The following is a 21911-nucleotide window of genomic DNA, read 5'->3' on the forward strand; positions in this document are numbered from 1 at the left end:
CAAGAGGGGGGAGTGAAGCAGTGACACTAGAAGCGAGAGAGGAGGGAGAGAGGGAGCGGAGGTTACGGCGAACCATGACAGTAGGAGTGGATGGAGGGGAGGGAGGGAGGGGAGCAAGAGGGAGGGAGAAGGAAATGAAGTGGTGGTCAGACTGGTGCAGAGGGGTCACGGTGGGATCGGAGGAGGAGCAATTCCTCAGGATGACCAGGTCTAGGAGGTTGCCAGCTTTGTGTGTTGGTGGGGAGTGCAAACATAATTGTTATGTTTATTTTATAAGCGTAATATGCAAACATAAACATAATTACAAATGATTCTGATGAAGAGCAGCCGTTCACATTGTTATTAATATTAAAATTTCAATTTCAATAAAACAGTGGGGGGTGAGAAATGAGAATTACCCAGTCTTTTTGAAAAGGCACTACTGGTCCAGTCCAGACACAAAGCAAACGACTGTGTTTATTTTCTTCAGTTGTTTTTGTCTGATAAAATCTAAAATGTGTATGACTTCTAGGATGAAAAGGGGAAGTGAGTCAGTTCTGCAACAGCACATTCTACTTTTATATTTAATGTGAAGCACTTTCTTCACAGTCACATTCAGCCACACTGCTCTGTCTGTAAGGCTGTTTTATACTAATGGCTCATTAGCAAAGCACTGAGGCCAGACCAGAACTCTCTCCTGGTAAGTGCATTATCATATCATTTCATTTAATCAAAACTATGTCACAATATTTTGTGGTGCAAGAAGATTGAACTGGGATAAATCAAAAAATAAAATGTATTTTCAGACTAGAAATGATTGCTGTTTCTTCCATACAAATATCAATTGTCAAGTAACATCCTGTCTGAGTCTTTGCTGTCTGGACTGTGTGAGCTCTTCATAAAAAAGGAGTATTTAGGGACATTAGCAGCACAAACTCACTGTGTGCTCTTGTGTAGTATTTGTTAGTCTGGTATTTTTGCTAATAAATAGAATACTCTGAGAGTCTCTATTTCTACTGTTCATTTTCACAGTGTAAATAATAATCAAGACCTGTATATGTGTATTTGGATGAATATTATCAATTTGATGCAGCATGCTCTTCAATACCTTGTTGGTAATCGTTCTCTCTGTGTCAGGTAAATTGTTTGTGTTTTTTTTTTCCAAATGTAGTTCTGATGTTTCAGTCTTCAACATACACATCATTTATCCGCATGTGTTCCTAATTATTAGTCTCCCTTCATTATCTCAATCAGCAGCAAAAGTGAATACATTTAAATTGCTTTAAGGAATGTATATAATTTCTATAAAATTATATTCTACAGTACACTAGATTAAAGTAGTGCAACGTTTTTCATCTGAAGAGAGAGGGGGAAAGAGAGAACTTATAAGAAGTTCCTCTTCACACTCAGCTTTAAAACTGAGACAGAGGCATGATATAAATATCTGTGGCTTTACAAAATGATCGGAGCTGTTGACTGTGCATGTTGCATTCTTAGAATGGTGAAAAAGTATTTTTGTGCCACATATTTTAATAAAAGAAGTTCATTTTCACTGTTAGCAAAACATAACAGTTTTCAGCCAAGAGTGTACCCAAACACTCGCTCTTAACTTGCTTAGCATAATGATACTTTTTAACAATGCTAGCTACTAAACAAGACTTCCTGTACCTGCGAATCTCACATTTATTGGCAGCTACTGCCATCTACCGATGTCAGTTAGTATTAAAATAGCTAACAGAGGGACAAAAGATTATGCAGTTAATTCGTTTGAACCTGCAAATTCTTATATCACTGAAAAAACAGCAATATATATATATATATATATATTATGGGAAGGTCCGAATTTATATCAACAAAACCAACCACAGATATCACCCTGCCTCCAGAACATATCAAGGGCTCCACATGTACAATTATTGATGTACTATAAAAGTTAGGTGCAGTAGTTTTAAAGTATTGTTAATTGAATCCCTTATCTGTCATGTTGCCAACACATCTGTGTTTTAAATTTGTGTGTGTGTGTGTGTGTGTGTGTGTGTGTGTATTTGTGTGTGTGCGTGTGTGTGTATGTATGTGTGTGTGTGTGTGTTTGTATTTTTCAGGTGTTCTGAGCCAGATGGGATGGGGAGTGACTTACACCCCTGAGAGAATATGTGCCTTAAAGGGGTCTTCAGTAGACATGAGCTGCACTTACTCATATCCCACATCTCACACAGTGCAGGAAACATTCTGGGTTATTTATGACTGGAACAGGAAACAGGTGTCTGAGGACCTGTCCCAGCATCCAGAGTACTCTCACCGTGTGGAGTACCTGGGGAATAAGAACAGTGACTGCACTTTTAGAATAAAACAACTGAGTGAAACTGATTCTGGAACATACCGATTCAGGTTCCAGACTGACTTTGATTGTGGAAATTCTAATGGAGAACCTGGTGTCACATTGGCAGTTACTGGTAAATATTTTATGCTATAAACTCAGAGGATTCTCCTCCCACAAGTATGACTGGAAGCTTGTTTACAGGTTTAATTTTCTATCTGCAGACCTACAGGTGATGGTGAATCCTGGCACAGTGACAGAGGGACAGAGTGTGAATCTGACCTGTAGCACCACCTGCACTCTGACTGGCAGCCCAGCCTTCATCTGGTACAGGGACGGATCTGTGACTGTGGTGGAGATGAAGTCCATGGACTTACACACACACGCACATGAAGATAACACACACACCACCTCCTACTCAACGCCTTCTTGGCTCCCACCCCCCCTCCCTCCCCCGTTACAGTGCAGTCTGCTGAGGGTTGATGCGCTGCGCCTGAGCGGCTGCGCGCTCCCCCAGTGTCTGTGCTGCGACACTTCCGAACCCTACCCCCTACCACATGTGCAAGTCTTCGAGTTTTTGTTGTAATGTTTGTAATGTTTGTAATGTTTTTATGATGTTGCTATGTGCTGAGGTTTTTCTTCGTTTCAATGAAACGAGTGCCCTCTCGTTTCATTGAAAGGACTGTTTTTCTTCCTCCTCCTTCCTCCTGTTCTCTCATTTCTCATCTAATAAGTTGGCGCCGCAGATGGCTGCCTCGGTGTGTTGACCAAAGCAAATTCCTCGTATGTGTAAATGTACTTGGCAATAAATTCGATTCTGATTCTGATTCTGATTCTGATTCTGATTCTGATCTCCTCTGCCCTTCACTGATCAGAGTCACCAGTTCACAGCCAGCAGTGAAGATGCAGGCAGATACTCTTGTGCTGTAAAAGGCTATGAGCTTCATTCCCCTGCAGTGGCTCTAAATGTGATTTGTGAGTGCTAGACAAACTTGTGTGGTCGTCAATATTTGTGATTTTCAAAATTCTTCAAATCTCACAAATTTGAAATATTTCAGCCATAATTTCCCACTAAATTGTACAGATTACTCTATGCTTCATGTAAATGTACTGACACTAAAGCACTGGATGAAATTTCAATACCTGAACACATGCTATGATGCAATGATTTGAAAACACTATGTCTGCCTGAGTCAGGTTTAAATTTCACATGAAACTACAAATTATTGTTCCCTCTTTCAGATCGTCACACGAGCATCTCAGTATCAGTGAGCCCCTCTGGTGAAATAGTGGAGGGCAGTTCAGTGACTCTGACCTGCAGCAGCGATGCCAACCCACCAGTGCAGAGATACACCTGGTATAAGAATGATAGAGCTTTATCCTCATTGAGAGCATTAAAACGGAGTTATACCATTAATAAAATCAAATCCGGGGATGCAGGAGAATACTATTGTGAGGCAGAGAATGTGATTGGGACAGACAGATCTCCTCATATAAATCTCAAAGTGCTGTGTGAGTAATTCTGTACTGTCATTTTGAATGGCTTGGATGGGCAGCATCTTCCCTGAAAATAGCCTATGCTCATATGTCTGAAAGCTGTGGCCTGTTTGTTAATCTAAAAATGAGTAGAACATACACTTTGATTTACTGCTGGGTGATATCATTAAATAATATGACGTAAAACAGTGTGATATATGTTATGTACATATGTTTATATTATAGAGTAATGTAGTAGTGTAGTCACAGTATAGTATATACTTTGTTAAATCTATACTGTACATTGTATATGTAAATCTAGTGATGTGCCATATTTGTGGCTCTTCATTTCTGTATGTTAAGCCTGAAATGCTGGAAGAACTGAGGTTGTGAACCCACTGTGGGTTTTCTATAACTGAGCTGAGTAAGTGTGACATCTATATAAAACTGCAGGACGTGTTCTTTTCTCTTTCAGATCCTCCTAAGAACACCTTAGTATCAGTGAGCCCCTCTGGTGCAGCGATGCCAACCCACCAGTGCAGAGATACACCTGGTATAAGAATAATAGAGCCGAACTTACATGGAGAGGATTCAGTTACACCATTGAAAGCATGACACTGCAGGATGCAGGAGAATACTACTGTGAGGCACAGAATAGTATTGGGACAGAAAGATCTCCTGCTAAACGTCTTGATGTGCAGTGTGAGTATATCAGTGCATCTCAGCTTCAGACACACAGAGCAGAGAGTCAGCATCTCCTGAGTGTCTTTGGGTAACTTCACAGCAGTAAGACACTGAGTAAAGCAGTCACACTGGCCAGTGGAGGAGAAATCAGATATAATTACATTATCATACAGTGATGAGTCTGATAATACTGACATGTCTTAGGTAAAACGTATAGTCATTTTGAGTTTGCAAAGGACAAATAAGGTACCACATGCAGGTGATCAACTTTAAAAAATGACCTGTTATCTTTCAGATGCTTGGAAGAGTGTCTCAGTATCAGTGAGCCCTTCTGGTGAAATAGTGGAGGGCAGTTCAGTGACTCTGACCTGCAGCAGTGATGCCAACCCACCAGTGCAGAACTACACCTGGTTTAAGAAGAATGACACTGGAGTCCGGCAGGCAGGATCTGGACAGAGTTTGATCTTTTCTAACTTTAGATACTGGAACAGAGGACAGTACTACTGTGAGGCACAGAACAGACTTGGAGCTCAGAATGCTTCTGCTGTACTGGTCACAGTGCAAGGTAGGACCAAAACATATTTGATACAATATTTTATGTGATACTGATTATGATCCAGAGGCTACAAAGCAATGCTGATCATGATACAGAGGCTACGATCTGAAATGGATCACAATAGATGATAGAGCAGTGTCACAAAAAGTGTCACCATGCACATGTTGCTTAAAATTCATATATACAATACGTTCTAGTAAAGATAAGCACAGATGGGTGTATTAATGCATTTAAAAACTTTCACCTTACAGACATTGGTGAGGGACGTTGTGAAATGAACACTGCTATATCATAACTGACAGGGCTACATCTCTCTGACTTTGCTTAGGAGGTCAGTCACTGATCGTGGGAGTGGCTGAAATTTTGGCTCTTGTGTTTCTGGGTGTGTGCCTGAGGTATGTGGTTGTAAATGAGTCGGTCTGTAGTCACTCCAGTGTGAATTACTGCATGTCTGATTTAGACTCATAGTTTAAAACAAGTGTACATTTTTGTGGAATGTTTTTGTCAAGCATTAGCTACGTTACATCATGCTGACGCCATACTCCCCCCCCCAATGTCTGATTAGTGCTTAGACCACTGCATTATTAGACATTTTGTTTTATTGAGATGCCAATTTTATAAACTCTGGCTGATGCGTTTTAGTGTCCCAATTATGTTATCAAACCTGTATGATGTGGTAACAGAATCACCTTAAAGCTTGGTCTTAATATGAATCATGTGGACAGTTACAGACCATAACAAAGTCTTGTCAAGCGCATCAATTTGCCCATGAGCTCCAGTGATGGTTTGAATAAAGCAGAACTATATTTACTGGCCAGGAAAAAACCTCTTATAACTCAGGATCATTTCCTGTAACCAAATGACATCTGAATAATAAAAATATACACATATATGGGCACTATTGCCTCAGCAATACACATCATTCAAACAAAAGCAAAATGCTGTTTATACAAGAGGGGGCTGTTTAAAGATTTGTCTGAAGGTAGATTTTACTTTTTATTTTTCTTTCTTCTCTGAATAATCAGGAGGAGAAAATCAACAAATGAGACAGAAGGGGACAGGCAGGTGAGATAATGGAATCAGTCTGCATATGTGCATACATGTATTTATCTACGAATGTAACATAATTTTGATAATGCATAATGCATTTTTTAAGCAAAAAACGAAAATGTGGTTAACCCTGTTTATAATGCCTGTCTATAATGCATTATATACTTATAATACATTAAAATTTGCCCATAGTACAGTATAATTAGAGTTATGAAGATTGATTAATACTCACAATGCTTTATAACAGTAATCGTGAGACATGATTTATTTATTTATATAGCACCTGTGTATTGCTAATGAGGATCCTAAATAAATAAATAAACCTTTCTTACAAATAAGTAGAAAGCATAGCAGTGTGTGCCATGTGACCTTGAAGGTTTATTAGATTATGTACAGATTTACAGTATGAGGTTATGATCTTTTATGTGTGTTGACATGCTTAATGGAAATATTTCAGGAGTTAATTATGTGTATTCCCCTGTAAAGGACAGTTTAGGTTTCTCAAAAGGGGTTGCAGTATGTGACAGTAACGTTACACAGTACAATACTGCTTATGCGTATGTAATAATCTGTGCATTACATAGAGAGCCAGGGAGAGTGACTTGTACTGTATGCGTTGTATTCAGCTGTTTCCAATGAATAAATACACACAGATTATTGTTGTGATGGTGGTTTATTGCTATTGGTTATTGCAAATATATGCTTTGGAATAAAAGGAGTACTTCAGTATACAATCTTTCCAAAATTTTATGAAAACCCACTATAAAACAGGTCATGATAGAGACAAGAAATCGTATTAAGTGTATTAAGTTTGTCTGTATGTTTTTAAGTATGTCTGGTTCAGTCGATATTGAACTGCTGATGGCATTTATTTGAAAATGAAACACTGATTCATTAGCTGATTTTTTTATATCAGGTTAAATGCATGTTTTGGAGTTAATGGGGACGAGTAGCTCACTCCAGCTCTGAGGAGCTCACTGAAATGAACAGGTACTTTCTGTGGAACTTTCCCAACCTTCTCCTGCCTCTTTTCTTTACCCTGCAGGGGAATAAAAATCATATTTATGTCAACGTCTCAAGGATGGCAATGAGTCACACTGGAACATAGGATACGGACACAGACGACGGTGAAGTTCCCCTCTACTCCTCTGTTCAGCCCGCTAACACCCGCAACCAGAGCGTCTCACTGGATAGACCAGAGTGTCTCACTGGATAGACCAGAGTGTCTCACTGGGGAGAGCTGAGATTGTTGTGCTGTGATTTATGTTGGAAACAAAAACACAAAGAAGTATTTAGATTCTAACCATAGTAGATGTGTGACATTTACATCAGCGTGTACAATATTAGAAATGAATGGTAGCCAAAAAATGTGCATCCATAACACTTGGTCATGTAAGCATGTACAAAACAAACCCTGGAAACAAAAATACAAATGAGCATTTCTGAGATTCCAGTACTTCTCAGTACATCTGTAACAGTTTATATATTTATGTGTTTGTAGGACCTGGTGTTGCCTTGATGCACACTAATTCTATATTTTGGTTATTTGTTTGTTGCAGTCCCAAAGCCCAGTTCAAGTATTTTAAAATGTTGTAATCTCTCGCTGCTGCTTTGCTAAGAACTTCTCTGCCTGGTCAAAAAGAAGAACGTGGTAACACGAGGACTGGATGTTCCGCTGATCTAGATTCATCATTTGGTTTGTTCTGCTTGTCAACTTTCTTCTCTTTTCATCTCCTTGCTGTGTGACATCACAGTGATGTAATGTTTTCCAAAATTCCAGATAACTGTTCTGTGGCTAAAGCTTCTGCTTGTGCTTCATGTTGCAAGGTGTGTCTAAATGTGATAAAGGCTCAGGCAGGATTGACTTAAATGAGAATGAGAATGTCTGTGACTTTAATAGAGTCTAAATGCGCTGTTTTCTCCATGCAGGTCACCAGCCCCATCCGTAAAGGAAGACTGTGTTCTCTACAGCACACTTCGAAAACTGGACATGTGAAAATAAACCAGGAAGATATCTTGCTTCATAAACTGTGGACCAATGCTGGTTATTCAGTGTAAATTTGGACATTTCTTTTGAATGTGTGAGCATTTTCTGAGTTTTTTCTTGAACAACAGATTGTCTGCAAAGTAAGGCGGTATGAACCAAAAATTTCCTTCACTGGATGATACATTTTAGAGTATTTATTAAAACCAGTGAACATAAACTCTCCTCATGAACTCAGGTCACATGACTGTGCCTTTGTCACATGACCAGGATGACTGTGGTTATTGGAGTCTGCAAAGATGTACTCAGAATGGATCATTCCTTTGGCATTCTATCAAAATTTACATGCATAACAGCTCATGTCTTCATATTGTACACAAAGTATTATCATGATGTTGGTGACTGAAAGCCATTATCATTGCTGAATGTATTCGTTGGCCAAATGTACTGGAGAAATGGGCTTTATATGTAATTCAAAGATTATTATTATTATTTTTATTAATACTTGTATAACATTTACTATTACAGACATTCTTGTGCACATTTTGTGATTATATTATGCTTATTACTGAACTGATCCCGTGTAGAGTGTAAACTCACATAATTTAAATTTGTTCTTCACATTCATAGTGTTCATTTATTTTTTTTGGTTTGTTGCTAACGAAACGTTAGAGCGTACCATTAATTTTTTAACCAATCATTCAATGAAACAAACAAAAAAACATATGCTTGAAGAATTTTGTGAGTAGACCATGTACTGTAGGTGTTACCCCCTGAGTTCTGTTGATGGAATAGAACATGTGCAGGTACAGCACTAAATGGGCCTTTGACCCTCTGACCTTTAAAAAAAAACATCTCACAGGGTCTGCAGGATTTCCAAATGAGAAAAGGCTAATATATATATATATATATAAAATATCTTTAAAAAACTGAAAAAAAAGAAAAGAAAAAAAAAGAATCTGTAACACCCAGATTCATGTAGGTCACACTTGCTGTTTGTGGCAGTGAAATTAACCTCAGGAGGAGAGATGAATGCAGTGCATTTTGTCTGCCTGTAGATGGCACTATTACTGCAGTATATGAGTCCTGTATGAGCGTTTCAGATCAATTTCTTGCAAGATCTTTTACTAAACTGAATTAAATAATCTGGTTTAGGTAATGGATTTTGCATGGGGCTCCTGAAGTATGTGTGTTTACCTGTGCCTGATGCCTATCACACCTTTTACAGTCTCATTAAAATTAATCTCTGCTGATTTTACAGACTGATTATACTGTACATGTACTGGAATAGGCCAAGCCTCAGGCCTTAGCAACAGTTAGCAGATAACTAGTAGATAACTAGTTAACTAACTAGCTTACTGCTGGTAGCTTTAGTGCACTTTGCCAATGCAGTCACAGATGTTTCAGTTCAGTCATGCACATGCAGCTGGAAGCATATTTTTATTCGTTATTGCTTTTTTATATCTCATGAATATAATGGTCATTTTGCTAGACACAGATGTACTGACATATATCTATATTTTGAAAACAGAAACAATGACTGTTATTTTGACATCTGTGAATGGAAGAAAGGTCTCTGCTAAATTGATACATGTGCTTATTTATGCGCATGCGTGCACATGAAAGTGTGTGTGTGTGTGTGTGTGTGTGTGTGATTATATCTGTCTGCAAGGGCATGCGTATTCAGGAATGCTTAAAAATGCAAAGTTTGCCTTCATTACTCCATTTATGTCAGAATGATTAATATCTGGAATCATTTTTGTAAACATAATTGTTATGTTTATTTCATAAGCGTAATATGCAAACATAAACATAGTTACAAATGATTCTGATGAAGAGCAGCCGTTCTCATTGATATTGATATTTAAATCTTCATTTATCTCAATTTCAATGACACAGTGGGGCGTGAGAAATGAGAATTACCCAGTCTTTTTTAAAAGGCACTACTGGTCCAGTCCAGACACAAAGCAAACGACTGTGTTCATTTTCTTCAACCGTTTTTCTGATAAAATCTCAAATGTGCATGACTTTTAGGAAAAAAGGGGAAGTGAGTCAGTTCTGCAACAGCACATTCTACTTTTATATTTAGTGTGAAGCACTTCCTTTGCAGTCACATTCAGCCACACTGCTCTGTCTGTAAGGCTGTTTAATACTAATGGCTCATTAGCAAAGCACTGAGGCCAAATCAGTACTCTCTCCTGGTAAGTGCATTATCATATTATTTCATTTAATCAAAACTATATCACAATATTTTGTGGTGCAAGAAGATTGAACTGGATAAATCAAAAATAAAATGTATTTTCAGACTAGAAATGCTTGCTGTTTCTTCCATATAAATATCAATTGTCAAGTAACATCCCATCTGAGTCTTTGCTGTCTGGACTGTGTGAGCTCTTCATAAAAAAGGGAGTATTTAGGGACATTAGCAGCACACACTCACTGTGTGCGTTTGTGTAGTATTTGTTAGTCTGGTATTTTTGCTAATAAATAGAATACTCAGAGAGTCTCTATTTCTACTGTTCATTTTCACAGTGTAAATAATAATCAAGACCTGTATATGTGTATTTGGATAAATATTTTCAATCTGATGCAGACATGCTCTTCAATACCTTGTTGGTAATCATTCTCTCTGTGTCAGGTACATTGTTTGTGTGTTTTTTCCCCAAATGTCTACATATACAGTATTTATCAGCATGTGTTCCTATTCATTAGTCTCCCTTCATAAACTCAATCAGAAGCAACAAAAGTGAATGCAGTTAAAATGCATTAAAGAATGTATATTTAATATAAAATAATGTTCTACAGTACGTTAGTTTAGAGTAGTGCAACATCGCTTATCTGAGAAGAGAGGGGATATAAGATAAAACTGATAAGATGAAGTTCCTCTTCATACTCAGCATTGAAACTGAGACAGAGGCATGATATAAATATCTGTGGCACGTTTAAATGAAAGCAGTTTGTTTTCACTGCAAGCAAAACATAACAGTTTTCAGCCGACGGTATACGCAGACACTCGCTCATAACTAGCTTGGTTTGCTACTACATTCTAGCAAAGCTAGCTACTAAGCAAGACTTCCTGCACCTGCGAATCTCACATTGATCGGAGGCTACTGCCATCTACTGACATAAATTAGTATTGAAATACAAGTACAATTATTGATGTTCCATAGTTTTGGAGAAGTTAGGTGCACTTGTTTTAAGGTTTTGTTAATTGTATCCCTTAGCTGTCATGTTGCCAACACATCTGTGTTTTAAAGGATTTCTGAGCAGTGTGTTTGTGTGTGTGAGTGTTTGCATGCGTGAATGTGTGTGTGTGTGTGTGTCATTGCATATGTGTGCGTGTGTGTGTGTGTGATGTTATATGTGTCGTGTGTGTGTGTGTATGCGTGTGCATGTGTGTGTGTGTGTGTGTGTGTGTGTGTATGTATATATGTGCATGTGTGTGTGTGTGTGTGTGTGCGTGGGTGTGTGTGTGTGTATTTTTCAGGTGTTCTGAGCCAGAGGGGATGGGGAGTGTCTTACACCCCTGAGATAATCTGTGCCTTAAAGAGGTCTTCAGTAGACATGTGCTGCACTTACTCATATCCCACATCTCACACAGTGCAGGAAACATTCTGGTTTATTCACTGGAACAAGCCACAGGAGCCTGAGGACCTGTCCCAGGACCCAGAATACTCTGACCGTGTGGAGTACCTGGGGAATCAGAACAATGACTGCACTTTCAGAATAAACCAACTGAGAGAAACTGATTCAGCAATATATCGCTTCAAGTTCCTGACGACCTTTATGGTGGAAAATATACTGGTCATTCTGGAGTCTCATTGACAGTTATAGGTAATTCTAAACTTGCTTTTTATACGATTAACTGGCAGTACTCCTAATCATTTTTTAATAGGCACATAATGGTCTTTTTATCATGTTGATTCTTGTGTGCAGGTCTTCAGGTGAAAGTGACAGAGAATGAGGCACAGAGTGTAACACTGACCTGTAGCAGCACCTGCACTTTGAGTGGCAGCCAAACCTTTACCTGGTACAAGAATGGAAAAGTTGTCCCCTATCAAAATAAATACTCCCTCAATTTAGCGAGCACTGACGATATGGATCGCTACTCCTGTGCTACAGGAGGGGTGACTTCCCCTGCAGTCAATGTGAAATGTGAGTGTCTGCCCACCTTCTGTTTTACTGGGAAATAATGCATGCAGGGCCGGCCCGAGGCATAAGCGAATTAAGCGGCTGCTTAGGGCCCCCGTGGCCACCAGGGGGCCCCCATGCGGTATTCATCCCCTATCGCAAAACCAGCGTTAGTAATTTAAAACGGAATGACAACCGACGGATTTTACAAAGCCCAGGAAGAGGATTGGCCTGTCCAACCATGCTGTCCAAGCACAACATTGTACATCTCTGTATAGTGCAAAGGCGTAAGGTGCTACATTGCCAGATGATAAAAGACGCAGACATGTCTGAATTGTCATGTGCTTTCTTTGTTAAGAAAACATTGCGCAGCATTGCTTTGGAATACAGCTTCTTTAATTTCGTGGAGTGCACTTAGTGTAGCATGATATATATATATAATGAGTATGTAGTTACAGCAGTAGACTTGGCGTCATTTTTATGAATAGTAAGTTTAGATGACAGCCAAGATTTTAGCCAGTTTGAATGAATGACTTATAGACAGTGCATTGTATGTGAGAGTAACTTGGAATTTTTGTACACTGAAAATGTGTTTTTTATGAGATGAGATGACAATGCCCTGTAGATGGCGGTATCACCCTTTTTTTACAAGCAATGCATGGCCCTAATCCTCCTAGTGACCATAAACTTTCTGCTCATGTTTCCTTGTGTTATTGATATAATTAGTGCACATTATGTCCGTTACAAAAATCATTTTTATCACCTAGCTGGATTTTCTAATGTAGAATAGAAGTGTGTTGAGTTACATTCTGTTTTCTCTTTTTAACCCACTCAGGTTTGAAGGTGGATGTAAATTCTGACACAGTGTCAGGGGGAGAGACAGTGGAACTGACCTGTAGAGCAACCTGCACTCACCTGACTGAGAGCAACAGCTTCATTTGGTACAACAATGAGCAGCTTCTGACTGACTACTACAGGTTCTACCAGTCATATATAAAGTTCACAGCCAGGAGTGGAGATACGGGCAGATACTCCTGTGCTGTAAGAGGCACTCAGCATCTTGTTTCCCCCGCCGTGACTCTCAGTGTGAGATGTGAGTGTTTGAGGTCACATTTGTGTGTTTTACATTAATTTATGCACAAGAACTAATTCTTCTGAGAGAACAAGCATTCCATTATGAGACAGATGGAAATTTTGGGGTCTCAGTTGACTTCAATCTTTAATTGAAATGAAAAACTGGACCATTTACAGTAATATGCATTCATACATTTATTGTGGGTTCTGTACAATGTAGAATTTAGTTGAATAACTCAGTATATTGTGGTATTGTATTTCTTCTTCTCACTCAGGTGTAAAGGTTGAAATTAAATCTAGCACAGTCAGTGAGGGACTGAGGGTGACATTAACCTGTAAAATCACCTGCACTGACCTGACTGGCAGCCAAACATTCATCTGGTATAAGAATGGACAATCACTACAAAACACCGCCCAGAAATATGAAAATCATAACTACTTTCAGATCAAAGCCAGCAGTGGAGATGCAGGCAGCTACTCCTGTGCAGTAAGAGGCCATGAGAATCTCCCGTCCCCAGCAGTGACTCTCTGTGAGTATTTAAGGACAAACTCATACATTTAACTTTACTGAGTGTCATTTGTTACTAATTTTGAAAAGCGGTGATGCAGTTGTACTTTAATGTACCGATAAAAGACATGAGAACTGGGCAGAAGAGCAACCTGCAGATAATGATTAGGAAATGGAAGTTATTATGTTTAGAAACAATATCGGATTAAGTTCATTCTAAAAATTGAAAGAAAGATGTCATTGCAATAATAGCAGTCAAACAAAATGACATATTGGAAACAATGAGGAAAAGGAAACATACTTTAACTGAGGTAAGTGTGAGATCTATATAAAATTGCAGGACCTGTTATTTCCTCTTTCAGATCTTCCTAAGAGCATCTTATTATCAGTGAGCCCCTCTGGTGAAATAGCGGAGGGCAGTTCAGTGACTCTGACCTGCAGCAGTGATGCCAACCCACCAGTGCAGAGATACACCTGGTTTAAGAATAACAGAGCTGTATCCTCAGAGACAGGAGTTCCAGAGGACAGTTACACCATTAAAAACATCACACTGCAGGATGCAGGAGAATACACCTGTCAGGCAGAGAATGGGATTGGGACAAACAGATCTCCTCCTAAGCGTCTTGATGTGCAGTGTGAGGAAATCAATGCATCTCAGCTTCAGACACACAGAGCAGAGAGTCAGTATCTCTTGAGTGTCTTTGGGTAACTACACAGCAGTAAGACACTGAGTAAAGCAGTCACACTGGCCAGTGGAGGAGAATGATGAGCCTGATCACACTGACATGTCTTACATCTGTCAAGCCTGTAGTCATTTTGCATTTGCACAAAGAAAAATAGTATCACATGTAGCAGTTGAACTTTAACAAAATTAAGTTATCATTTTTAATGAACATGCTAAAAATGATTATGTCTGAATACTGCTGTCACTATTGAAACTTGTCTATCTGGTGACATTTACCAGAACCCTAAAAAAGCTACAGTATATCCAGTTCATGACACAGGGGGAAATGACACACAGTGTGAGATTTCAGCTCCATTATAAACTTTAAAATTAATAATTAAATAAAATAAAAAATGTAAAACATTTTTCTATTGATTTCAGATGCTCCCAAGAACACAAGGTATTGGGACTATTTATAAAAAGGGCAGTACTTTATACATCGGATCATCCGTTATGGATGTGAATGCCCCCAAATTTTTCAATCTGCTGGAGTACAGAAAACAACAAAAATTGTATCACTGTCCTGATACTTTTCCAACTTATATCAATGTATTCATACGGAGATAAAATAAACATTTTATAATCAAACTTTATGTCTAGTGCCATCCTGGAGCAGAGCACAGCAATACTGCTTGGCTCAGAACACTCATGGTGTCACGGTTTCTGTGCCGGGTAGATCATTTTTCTGTGCCTGCACCGGCTCAGTGGTTAGCATTCCGATTAGCCACTCGGCTAATCGTTATTTTGGTGTGTGGGGACGATTAGTTCGAGCTTGCAGATTAGCCACTCGGCTAATCGTTATTTTTGGTTCCTGTGGGAGGATTGTTCCTGCTTGAACATGAACGTGCATTCCTGCAGGGTTACCTCTGATCTGTTTCACCTGTGGGTTGCTCACATCTTCCGCTGATTACCAGCCACACCTGTGGCTGGGTATTTAAAGCGTCAGTAGGCAGTGGAACGGTGCTTGAGTGTAACGTGTTTTGCTCTAGCCAGTTCTCTGTCGCGTTTCTGAGCAAGGTGTAAGGATCTTAGGAACCAAGGAATTTAAAAAGAATTCAGTCTTGAGTTTGTTTTTGTTTTTGGGAAAAAGGTATTCGGACAGTATTTGTCCCGATTCTGAGGTTGGCGGTTTAAAGGGGTTATTGTGTCACCTTCGCGGCACACACCTTTCTGCCTCTTACTAACCAGTTTTCCACCTGGTTTTAGTTGGCCTCAGAACATCTTCTGTTTGTTTTTGAAAAGGCATTTTCTTTTTCTCAGCTTCGGGTCGAAGTTGTTTATTTTTCATTTCTCATTTCCCTGTTCCTTTATTTTTCCTTATATACTCCTTCTTCCTCAGTTACCCGTTTAGGGGTTTATTATTCATTATTTGGGATACGTCCCCTAGGAGTATAGCACCCCCTTCTTATTTCGTCTCTCACGAGACTCAGTGGTTACTGGAGTGCCCTTTGGTAACTTAGAGATCCCCTGTTTGGTCGCGCCTGGTCTTCACCCTTCCCCGCCCTCACACATGGAGCTCAGACCTCTACTTCTGTGTCAGACAATATAAAAGGTGAGTAACACGTAATGTACAGTAACACCTCTATTGTTTTGAAGAAGGGTGATTGTTCCTGTGTCAGTATCCGTTATAAATCGCTTGCACCTAACTCGTATTTAACAGTGATTTCATTGATTTTCTGAGTGTTGCATTGACCTTTCTACATTTATGCATGCACTTATTTTACACAACTCTGGATTAAAGTCTCTGCTATATAAATGTAAATTGAAATGCTATATCTGTTTATTTATAGCAGGAGATAGGACAGCACTTGTATGGAGGGTTGTGCTCGTATGGACAGTTGTTGGAATCTCCGTGGCTTTTGCACTCTTTACTGTCATGGTGTGCACAAGGTAAATGTTTGCAATGCAAAAGCATCTGGGTGCCAATCATCACTGAGAAGACATGATTATAGAAATTCACCATTAGATATCAGAGAGATATGCAGTATTTTTACTAATTTGCCGTTGAATTCAGAGGAGCAGGTAGGAATGTTATGACAGAATGTCGTCTGGGGTGGCTGATCCACAGCTCCTGAAGGTCTGTTACTCACCCCCCCTCCCCACTTTTCAGCAGGAAGAAGAGCACCAACAGAGAGAGACGGAGGAGCAGACGCTCTCGTACTGTAAGTAACAAGTTCCCACCTGGATATTCTCACCATTATAACCGTACCAGCCGTTCAGAAAAGCAAAGGACAGTTCTGTGTACATGCTGTATTTTTATGAAACTACAAAGTCAGCAGGTCTGTGCTGGGCAGAAGACACAAAGCACAGATACACACCAGGCAAGTTACAGTTCATCCAGTTCATCACTGTGTGATGCAGTCAATTTCAGACTTCCTCCTTATTTTTATTGGTTAAAACTATTGAGGAATATTCCCCACTTAACTCTCAATATGTTGCAATTGTATCTGTGGATATTATTTAGTATGATTTTTTGACATGTGAAAAATATACTTCTGTAATGTAAATTCTTCAAGTGATTCTGAGATATATAATCCACCAAGTCAACAGAGGAATCCGTTCTCGGGGACAACAGAGTGGATAGGGAATGCAAAGGGCTATGTGGCCACTCTGGTTCCCTTTTAACAGTGCAACTGGAGGCGCACTTATGTGTGACTGAGTCTCTTCCTGTGTCTCACCTCAGAGCAGAGCCTTCAGAGAGTGACAAACGCAGCCAGCGACACAAACTCTGTGTTTCAGAGAGCTGGCGAGGCCTCAGTGTGGGATTAACACACACAGAGGAGAGAATCTGCAGAGAATGAGAAATGGTGGAGATCAGGGTGAAAGAGTCTCTTTTTGTCTTTAACTTTACAGAACTGCTGTCTGTTTCTGCTAGATTATCCAATTTATAAAGAGCTGCTGGTGTTGGATTTTTCCCAAAGTACTGGAACCCTGCTGCAACATGCATGTTCATGTAACCCTGCTGCATACATGCTCCTGTGACACCGTTACACGTTTATATAACCCTGTTACACACACGCTCATAGCTCATGTACATGCACATGTACTCTCTCACATTGAATGGGAAGATTATGATGCAGATTAATGCAGATTGTAATCTCCAAACTCAGGTAACTTTTAAAAGCAAGGTCCAACATCTTTTAAAACAGTGTTTTAGCTTTACACTTTACATTGCCTTGTTGTATTGACCCCATTTTTACTTTCTGTCTGGTTAGCTGTTTGAAATAATGCATCTTTGTGTTTGTTTTCTTTACATACATTGTTTTATTATGTCTATCAATATATTATGATTTATTTGAGCATTGTATAGCACTGTGAACCTTGAACCTCTGTTTTGATAAAGATTATCATTATTTTCTTTATATGGCCATCATGTTTTGCCTGCAAACGCCGCCCCCCCCAAAAAACAATAAAATAAAATAAACTAAAATAAACAAATTAAATAATATTCATATAAATTCCATTTTATTCATGTGTGGGCATCTATTTCATTTCTGTGAAATGTGAAAGATAGAATAATCCAATCGGCTGTATGTAGTAAAAGTCATCTTCATGAAGTATAAGCATTGAAATGAAACTAATTATGTGCATGAAGGACTGTATAACAGGCAAAGCCAAACCAAAGTTCTAAAAGGTCACATGAACATCAACCACAGAAACAGCGCTGCTCCACCCCAACTGAACTGAGATGAGGAATAAAATAAAGAATGGAACAGGCTGCAGGAAGTGAGCAGCGCTTTAACTGTCTTTGGTCAGGGTGGCTCTCGTCTGAAATTAGGCAGCTTCACCCACAGCCGCGCCCGCTACTCCTCTGCACAAAAGAGCCAAGCAGGGGCACCTCACAGTACCCGCTTTGAGGCCCCAGAGCCGTGATACTTTCACAAAGATAACTACACCTGTCCGCTCCTTATATCTTCTGCGAAAGTAAGTGCAATCTTTATGTTGATCTGGGGGTTATAGGCTAGGCTACAGAAGCAAAATATTGTCATTCGCATTGGAACATGGTTCCGTCTTTTTTCTGGGTTTTAAACTACTGTTAACACATTTTACACAGCTGTGATGCTCATGTAGCTCTTTAATGTTTTTATATTCATTATTGTGTACCAATATGTCAAGTTACTCAGTGAAGTTACATTCTTGTAAAATAATCTTTGTTGCATATAATTTGATTTTATATTGTCATTCTGCAACCATGTTAAACTGCATGAGCTGCTACCTGTCTTGGCCAGGGCACTCTTGAAAAAGAGATTTTGAATCTCAACGAGACTCTCCTGGTTAAAGTAAAATGAAATAGTATTTACAAATAGAAACAATTATTCTTAAAGCTTCGTATTCATCACAGTCAGTCTGCCATGTTCAGAAATATGAGCCTGTCAGCAGGGCCGTTTCAGACAGTTTGAAAACCGTTAAGATCACACCTCCTCTACCAGCGTAAGTGCATGATTTAGCCCTGTTTTATTCTTAATGGCTGTTAACACATTTTTTCATTGAGTTGTAACATAATGTATATGATTCAGTAGAGTGCCTTGATAGAAGTTGAGAGAAGACATCTTTGATTTTTGCACACTTATATTCATTGCATTTTTTTAAACAGTGGAGAAATTTAAGTACAGTGTTGTTCTCTGATCTATGGATTACAGCGAGTGCTTTATTCTGTGCTAATCTAGTGATCCTAATGGAGATCAGTCTCTCTCACTGCTGAAAGGTGGTTATGTGACCAGTGGGAAAAACATGCACAGCATTCGTTAAAACAGTAAATTAGCTTTCTTAAAATTAAAATTATGTAAAAAAAAAAAATATATATATATATATATATATATATATATATATATAATTGCATACTGAAAGTAACTCTTTCTTTTATTACTTTCCATGTTTTCTGTTAAACGCTGAATATCAATGATTTTTTTTGTGGAATTTTGGTTATGGCTTAAAAAACAAAAGGCAATAATATAAGTTATGATTTTTATATGTATGTTCAGGCCGATGCAGCCATGCCCCAAACAAACTCAACAGTATTTTTGTAAGCCCTTCTCTCTGCCTCAGGTAAACAATTTAGTTACTTCAGTTCTGCTTATTAATGCCAGTTTACAGAGGTTACAATATCTATCAGAAGCTAAAATCTATTTAGAATTACTATGATTTGATATAACCTGTTTAACTCATTAGACTGGGAAAGCAAAAAATTTAAGACATATGTTACAGGAAATTGGAACCTAAATCTTAAATACAAGATCACATACGTTGTTTAGATGCCCTATTGGCGGACATCTTAAACTGTTTTAAGCTACACTTGTATGTTGTCTTATCTGTGTTTGTCGTTTGTCCGGTTATGTGCTGAGTATGCACTGACGCTTTTACACAAATTAAGTTCCTAACAGATAAAGTTATTTTGAATTTGAATTTGGTTTAGAGATTCTAGGCTGAGCAGAATCTTTTTACATTTGTTTTTACCACACATCTGCTGTGAAATGTAAAACAAATGATTGATCTTAAGTTCCTGTTTATGCTCAGCTCTGCAACAGAGATTAATAGATTTCTTTGGCTTCATGACATGGGCAGAACTGTAAATGAACTGCATTTACTGGTGTGCTCTATTCCTGAGTAAAATGATAGATTTTGCCATCATTTAATCTTTTGTGAAACTAAATTTTATACTTGAAAATGTGTGTGTGTGTGTGTGTGTGTGTGTGTGTGTGTGTGTGTGCGTCTCCTCCTCTGAAGATATTACAGTCTCTTATTTTATTATAGTCTGTGCAGATTATAATCTCCAAACTCAAGTCACTTTTAAAGGTAAGGTCCTAGATTTTTTTAAAACAGTGTTTTAGTACTTAATTTTACATTGCCTTGTTGTATTGAGCCCAAGTTTCTGTCTGTTTAGATATTTGAAAGAATGCAGATTTTTATTTCTTTTCTTTACATACACTGTTTTATTATGTGTATCAATGTATTATGGATTATTTGAGCATTGTAAAGCACTGTGAACCTCAAACCTCTGTTCTGAGAAATATTATCATTATTTTCTTCATATGGCCATCATGTTTTGCCTGCATTCCATTTAGTTCACATGTGGGGATCAAGTTCATCTCTGTGAAAGATACTATAATAATACTATACAATAGGTTGTATGTAGTAAAAATCATCTTCATGAAATATCAGCATTGAAATGCAACGAATTATGTGCATGAAGGACTGTATAACAGTCAAAGCAAAACCAAAGTTCAAAAAGGTCACAAGAACATCAACCACAGAAACAGCGCTGCACCACCGGACACTGAACTGAGATGTGAAATGAAATAAAGAATAGTACAGGCTGCACGAAGTGAGCGGCATTTTAACTTCCTCCACTGTCTGTGGTCAGGGTGGCACTCGTCTGAAATTAGGCAGCTCCATCCACAGCCTGTCCACTCCTTTCATCTTCTGTGAAAGTACAGTGTGTGCAATCTTTATGTTAATAAGAGGGTTATAGGCTAAGCTACAGCAGCGTTTTGTTGATGTTCCAGCTTAATGTCAAAAATCCGATGCATGAAACATTAACACGACTGAGCTACATATGGTAGCAATGGTAAAGCATGATGTTTGTGGCAGTAAAATTTACCTAGAAGGGATAGATGGATTCAATACATTTAATATACCTGTAGATGGGGCAATTATTAAAATAGATGAGTCTTGAATGTACATTTCAAATCAATTTCCTGGAAGATCTTTTACTAAAAGGAATTATAAAAATAATGGATTTTGTATAGGGCTCCTGATTGTTTAATTGTGCCTGATGCCTATCACGCCTTTTACAGTCACTTTTAGTTTAACCTCTACTGTACATGTATTGGAATAGGGGTGGCACGGTGGTGCAGTGGGTAGCACTGTCGCTTCACAGCAAGAAGGCACAGGGTTAAAATCTCTGTTTGGGTCTTTTCTGTCTGGAGTTTGCATGTACCTCCGGGTACTCTGGTTGCCCCCCACGGTCCAAAAACATGCAAATAGGCAAATTGGAGACTCTAAATTGCCCATAGGTATGAATGTGTGAGTGAATGGTGTGTGTTCCCTGCGATAGATTGGAAGCCTGTCCAGAGTGTATTCCTGCCTCTCGCCCAATGCATGCTTGGATAGGCTCCAGCACCAGCTCCAGCTCAGGATAAGCGGGTATAGATAATGAATGGATTGATGGATGTATTGGAATCGGCAAAGCCTCAGATCTTAGCATCACTTTGTGTTGTAATCCGGAATAATTTTTGTAAACACAGTAGTTATGTTTATTTTATAAGCGTAATATGCAAAAATGAACAAAATTATTGACATCTGAATTTCAATAATACAGTGGGGGCAAAGAAATGAGAATTACCAGGTCTTTTTGAAAAGGCACTACTGGTCCAGTCCAGACACAAAGAGAACGAATCTGTATATTTTATTCGAACGCTTGTATCCGAT

The 21911-nt window shown here is 38.7% G+C and overlaps 1 protein-coding gene across 3 annotated transcripts; it reads left to right on the top strand.

The window, feature by feature from the left end:
• Positions 1-236: 236 nt before the first annotated feature.
• LOC135238094 (B-cell receptor CD22-like) lies at positions 237-20148 on the top strand. 3 transcript variants are annotated; one of them, XR_010325018.1, is made up of 9 exons: positions 237-679; positions 11648-11880; positions 11983-12201; positions 13013-13270; positions 13527-13781; positions 14122-14394; positions 16597-16645; positions 17167-18407; positions 19466-20148. XR_010325018.1 is itself a non-coding variant. In XM_064305771.1 (9 exons), exons 3-9 carry the CDS (start codon positions 12144-12146, stop codon positions 16375-16377), a joined length of 1038 nt encoding a protein of 345 aa, XP_064161841.1. In that variant the 5' UTR covers positions 237-679; positions 11648-11880; positions 11983-12143; the 3' UTR covers positions 16378-16547. The 3 variants fall into 3 exon arrangements, 2 of the variants coding, with proteins under 2 accessions (XP_064161841.1, XP_064161846.1); XM_064305771.1 differs by lacking the exons at positions 16597-16645; positions 17167-18407; positions 19466-20148 and adding exons at positions 15084-15142; positions 16005-16035; positions 16274-16547; XM_064305776.1 differs by lacking the exons at positions 16597-16645; positions 17167-18407; positions 19466-20148 and adding an exon at positions 14865-15142.
• The last annotated feature ends 1763 nt before the right edge of the window (positions 20149-21911 follow it).

This window comes from Anguilla rostrata, chromosome 1, assembly GCF_018555375.3.
Source record: "Anguilla rostrata isolate EN2019 chromosome 1, ASM1855537v3, whole genome shotgun sequence".
NCBI lineage: Eukaryota > Metazoa > Chordata > Actinopteri > Anguilliformes > Anguillidae > Anguilla > Anguilla rostrata.

Excerpts from the sequence above, each read along its gene's own strand:
- LOC135238094 (XM_064305771.1), top strand. The coding sequence starts at position 12,144 with ATGGATCGCTACTCCTGTGCTACAGGAGGGGTGACTTCCCCTGCAGTC. Across the intron at positions 15,143-16,004 it reads AGAACACTCATGGTGTCACG|ACCTCTACTTCTGTGTCAGA; the intron begins GTTTCTGTGCCG and ends CATGGAGCTCAG. Across the intron at positions 16,036-16,273 it reads TGTGTCAGACAATATAAAAG|CAGGAGATAGGACAGCACTT; the intron begins GTGAGTAACACG and ends GTTTATTTATAG.